Source organism: Atta cephalotes (genome assembly GCF_000143395.1).
Source record: "Atta cephalotes unplaced genomic scaffold scaffold00024, whole genome shotgun sequence".
Classification (NCBI taxonomy): Eukaryota; Metazoa; Arthropoda; class Insecta; order Hymenoptera; family Formicidae; genus Atta; species Atta cephalotes.
This window is the reverse complement of record NW_012130088.1, coordinates 3,368,005-3,373,587: the sequence shown is the minus strand read 5'-3', so window position 1 is coordinate 3,373,587 and position 5,583 is coordinate 3,368,005. Positions and strand designations below refer to the sequence as shown.

Sequence of the window (5,583 nt, the reverse complement as noted above, 5' to 3'; positions counted from 1 at the left end):
ATATATATATATATATATATATATATATGTATATATATATATATATGTTTGACTTGATGCGAAAATGCTTAATCCAGGTTTTATATGATAATGTATGTTTTTTTGATCGCTGAATACAATGCCCATAATTTATTTATCTCTATGATATACGCTTTAAAAAATATGACCCGATTAATATGAAAATGACTAAATTTTGAGTTCAAGGTTAATTTTAACAGGATTCTAAACTCTGCGTTCAAATGGACTCTCCCCCCTTTCAATTGTAGGTCCGTTCACTTAGAACAAGATCCAGTTGAATTTTCTCGAGACCTTCTACAATGCTTTTAAAAGTTGTATTTAACTGGACTATAATACGTTTTTATGAATAAAAAAAATTCTTTTACAAGTTCTAAAATACATCGCTTTGTGATTTTGACATCACTCAAATCAAATGCTTCAATTTAACAATAAAAAACTTATATTGTATGGACAGGAAGTTAATGTATAGGGTCTCAATAGGGTTTCAATAGAGACGCTCGAAATTTGTTAGATCATAATAGCCATGTTGTTAAAGTGACGTCTGTCAAATTTATTGTGAATTGTTTAGTAGTGTATGGCAAATCACCATGGAAGGTCATTGTTAAGCAACGTGTGCAAATCATAAAATTTTATTATCAAAATCAGTGCTCCGTTCGAGAAACGTTCCGCGCATTACATGATTTTTATCCTCGCCACAACCGTCCTGCCGAGTCAACTTCGACGTTTGGTGGCCAAATTCGAGTCAACCGATTCGATAAATAATCAGTCAACACCAGTACGCCGAAACGCAAGGTCTGTTGAAAACATCGCTGCTGTGCGTGAGAGTGTACGGGAAAACTCGAGGCGGTTAATTTCTCGTCGTTCACAAGAACTTGGCCTTTCTGTGACTTCAACTTGACGAATTTTGCGTCGGGACTTAGGGACTGCACCCCTATAAAATTCAACTGACCCAGGAACTTAAGGTAAACGACCATAGACAACGCCGTGTGTTCGCTGATTGGGTTCTGAAGCAGTTGAAACCTAAATTTCGCCAAACAAATCATCTTTAGCGATGAAGCCCATTTTTAGATGAATGGTGATATGTGAACAAGCAAAATTGTCGAATTTGGGACGATATCAATCCACGCGAGATACACCAATTCCAAATGTATTCCGAGAAAGTCACTGTTTGGTGCGGATGTTAGTCTGGCGGAATCATCGGTTCGTACTTCTTCCAAAACGAAGCGTTATCAATGGCGAGCTACAGATCGATGATAAGCAACTTCTTGTGGCCTAAAATGGATGATATGGATACCGATAACATGTGGTTCCAACAGGATGGCGCTACGTGCCACACACCGCATGCCACGATGGACATTCTGCACGAGCGATTTGATGATTATCTCGCGCGACGTGAACTGGCGGCTAGCTATCGAGATCGAGCGATTTAACGCCTTTAGACTTCTTTCTTTGGGGCTATCCTAAATCGCAGGTCTATACGAATGAACCGCAAACAATTGATGCTCTCAAAGTCAACATAACAAACGCCATCCAGCAAATTCAGCCAGATTTATGCGAGAAAATCATCGAAAATTGAACCGTCCGAATACGTGTCACTAAGCGAAGCCGCGGCGGACATTTGAGGACGTTATATTCCATACTTAATGCCATAAAATATTTTTTCAAATAAAAAAAAAATTGAGTGAATATCTCACACAACTTGTTTTATTTACATTTAAAAATCGAGCGTCCTTATTGAAAGACCCTTTATCTAATATATAGTAATAAAAGTCTCTTCAATGAATATTTTTTCGAGCAAATTATTGTAATCAGCGTAATTTATTGTTAATAAGCAATAATAACATCTAATTATAATAAAAATATATATTTTCAAAATATATATTTTAGTTTAAAATTGACTTTATTATGTTTGAATCGATCAATGAATTAATGCCTTTATAAGCCATGCACTAGATCTTTGTGAAGTAAAGTCCTTTATTTAATAATGAAAAGGATCTCCTAAAAAGTCAAAATATTTGTTTATAAAATATTTTTCATAAAAATATAATAATAATTTGCTTTGGCTCATAATCTCTTTTTATTTATTGAATTGATATTAATCATTAAGTCGAATTATAATATTTATTATTTATTATTTGAAATAAAAAACTATTTATTAATAATAAAATGAGTATATAATGCCAACGAAAATATGATTTAACTATATAAAAACTATATAAAAACTATATAATAAAATATATAAAATAAGAATAAAAATAGAAATGGAATTTTAATAGAATCATAATTGATAATCTAGATAATTCATAATAAATTAATGAAAATTTTGATAATAATACAAATAAAATTTCGAAGAATGGATTGCGAATTTTGCAACACAAGAATATGGCAATTAAGGAACGATCATAAATTAAGTCATAAAGCAAAGAATTAACGAATGTGATAAATAAATCCTTTCATTGCTACGAAAAATTTGTTATTCTATTATTCTTTTCTGTAAAATAAACCAAAAGACACTACTTACTTGATACATCGCTACTTTTTCGTCGTCTTCTACCGACAACCTTGGTACTGCCGGGCGCATACAGAGGATCGTCCTCCAAAGAAACCTCCCACGCAATAGAGTGTCTCTTGCTAATAGGTGGCGGTGGTGGCAATAATTCCTCCAAGGAGTCATCGGAAAAGCGCTCCTCTTCCGATTGCGTTCTAAAATCGGCCGAATTTCGTGCGGAGAAATCGGAATTACGTGTAGAGAACAAGTCGGAATAGCGCTCCTCGGATGTAGGCGCGGAAAAACGTTCGCTCGAGTCCATGTGCGGCAACGCAAACGAAACAAAATCGAGATTGCGTATGGAAAACGGTTCGGAGGTCGGCACGGATACATGATCGTTCGAACTTGCGCTTGCCACCGCGATCGAGAAGTCCGAATGGAAGCGCTCATTCGATGTGGAGTTGGCGCGTGAAAAGTCTGACGAGTCGCAGTTGGCGCGCATAGAGAACCGTTCGACGCTGACGGAGCTGGAGCGTGCTATCGAGGACCGACTCTCAGACTCAGAGTTTCTCGAAAACCGGCCTTCGCTCGAATCTGAATCGTTGCGAGTGCGTCGCATCGACTCCTTGTCCGACCTATTCATCAGCAGACGGTCCTCCACGCTGCTCGACTTCATGATCTCATTCTGCTGGCGGTGATGTTTCCTCAAATAGTAACTGACGCGATCGGAACTGCTCTGATGACTGCCACCTTCGTCCTCCAGACACTCCTCTGAGGAACGACGACGTACTTCCCGGTGCTTTTCCACCGCGCTCGGATTCGTTCGTGGTGGGATCCAGTTGAAGGACACCTTAACATCGTACGGCAGACTGGCGAATTTACTGGGCGGACTGGGCAGTTGAGTCAACCGCAACGACTCTACGGTCCCATTCTCCCAACCATACGGCCGCTGGTGACGGGTTTTCGGCTATCAAAATTTATCAAATTACAATAGGCCGAAAATTGTATTAGAAAATTTGATTGCGAGTAATTTGGAGTAAAAAAATTTTTATTTGTTTATTTTTCTTATATTCTAACATTTTATATTATATCTGATACTAATTATTATCGTAATCAAGTTTTTTAAGTAAGATTTCGTTTAAGTTAAATATATTGAAAATTAAGGAAATTCTCCAATTTAAAAAAGGAGATCATTTTTTTATATCTTTTATATAGGAATTTTTAGTTATTATTTTTTAAATAATAAATAATTAATAAAAAAAATGTAAAATAATACAAAAAAGAAACCCAAGCGAAATACATCCATTAAACCTTCACACTTCATGCAATATCCATATGATGGAGAAGTCAGATAGATTTCTAATAAGGATCCCTATTATATTCATAACAGACGTCTTTTTATAAATTTATCATGGATATCCATTAAACGTCTGTTATGAATGTATATATAATAGACTTAGTATGTATAGCACCTTCAAAAAATAGGAACAACAGAATCTATTTCTTATATTTAGAAAAATGATACAGGATGGAACAAAAAACGCGGCGTTATGATATTTTTCACTCATGCTTTAAAAAAATGATTTCTTGAAAAAAGAATCTCCAAAATTGATCTGATAAGATAAAAATAAATAAATAAAAATTGAAAGTAAATATTGTTTTGACAGTTTTTTTACTCAGGCCTTGGTAGTCTAAAGACTTAGATACTTGCACGGAATGCAAGAGATTCGGGTTCAACTCCCGACCGAGGTAATATTTTTCGCAATAAGAATTAATTATATATTTACAGATTTTAATAGTCATTTAGCATTATTAAGATAGTTTAAAATACGAAAAAGTATCAAATTGTTAAATTGTTAGTCAATTTAATTCGTGATGTTTATACAGTCCTAATAAATCGTTTATTATTGTGTATCTTCTTGAAAAATACAAATACAGAAAATGTTTCAATTCTCTAATCGGAATCATCCGGAAGTCTTTAATAACTCGTAGATCGATGCCTCGCTTGAATCGGGCTTATCAAATAGCGATAGTTTCGATTTTACGGTCAACTCATAAACCGGTATCATTACGACAAACATCTACGAGAAAGTCGCAAGATTATGATCTCCCAGGTGCCAATCTGGTTTACAGACTTACGTATATTTCGATTTGTCATAAACAAATCGAGTTATCGGTAATTAAACATTAAAGAGGGAAAACGGAAAAATAGAGAAAGCGAAAAGATACTCACAAGAGTGGTCTGTGTGGTAACCGCGTTCCCATGACGCATGCTATCCTCCACGGCCACTATCCACTGCTGCCGGCTGCCGGCATTACTTTGTCGCTCTGAGGTCTGGCTTACGTTCTTCTTTGACGAGTTTCCTGACGAAACCCTGATCGACAAATGAAGCAGAGATGAAATGGGATAAAGACACTATTATATTGAATAATCTAGATAAATTTATAGCGTCGCGTTTCTCTCATTTTACTGCCCTCACGATTTAAAACGGATATGTGTATAATAATAGTAGACAATGATAAATATTTTCAAATACTTTTAACATGTAATATGATGAAAATCATGAAATATCACGGTGAATTTAATTAGTTTATTAAATGTTGAAACGTTAATAAAATATTTTCACATATATAAATAAAAAAATACTGCACAAACTCATAAAACAGCATAAAAGAAAAATTAATAATTAAATTATATTTAAGGCTGTCTTAAATATAGTCGTAAGTGCATAGCTAATCACAGAGCAATATTTACATCTTAAAATATTACTTAATATCGAGATACTATTAAAGACAGCTGGTCTTACAAAAGTTTGCGTGACTTATTAAAATTTAAGTGATGAGATTAATAAAATTAGTATTATATTATCAATTTCTTACTCTTAAGCCCGATTATAATGTTGGTTTGACTTTAAGTGAAGCTTAATATTCTCTCTTTTTTTATTTTAAAGTCAATAAAGAGAGAAAAGAGAAGGATTTTAAATCTCGTTCAAAAGTAAAGTAACATTGATGATCGGGCCTAAAAGTAAGAAATTGATAATATAGTACTAACTTTATGATTTATTAGTTAATAGCAT

At 34.4% G+C, this 5,583-nt stretch overlaps 1 protein-coding gene across 1 annotated transcript in view; it reads right to left on the bottom strand.

The window, feature by feature from the left end:
• Positions 1 to 5,583, bottom strand: part of LOC105620161 — an 81,231-nt gene that overhangs the window by 14,554 nt on the left and 61,094 nt on the right. Inside the window, 2 exon segments of the mRNA XM_012201666.1 lie at positions 2,540 to 3,473; positions 4,740 to 4,881. Of these exon segments, the coding sequence (XP_012057056.1) occupies positions 2,540 to 3,473; positions 4,740 to 4,881 (1,076 nt within the window).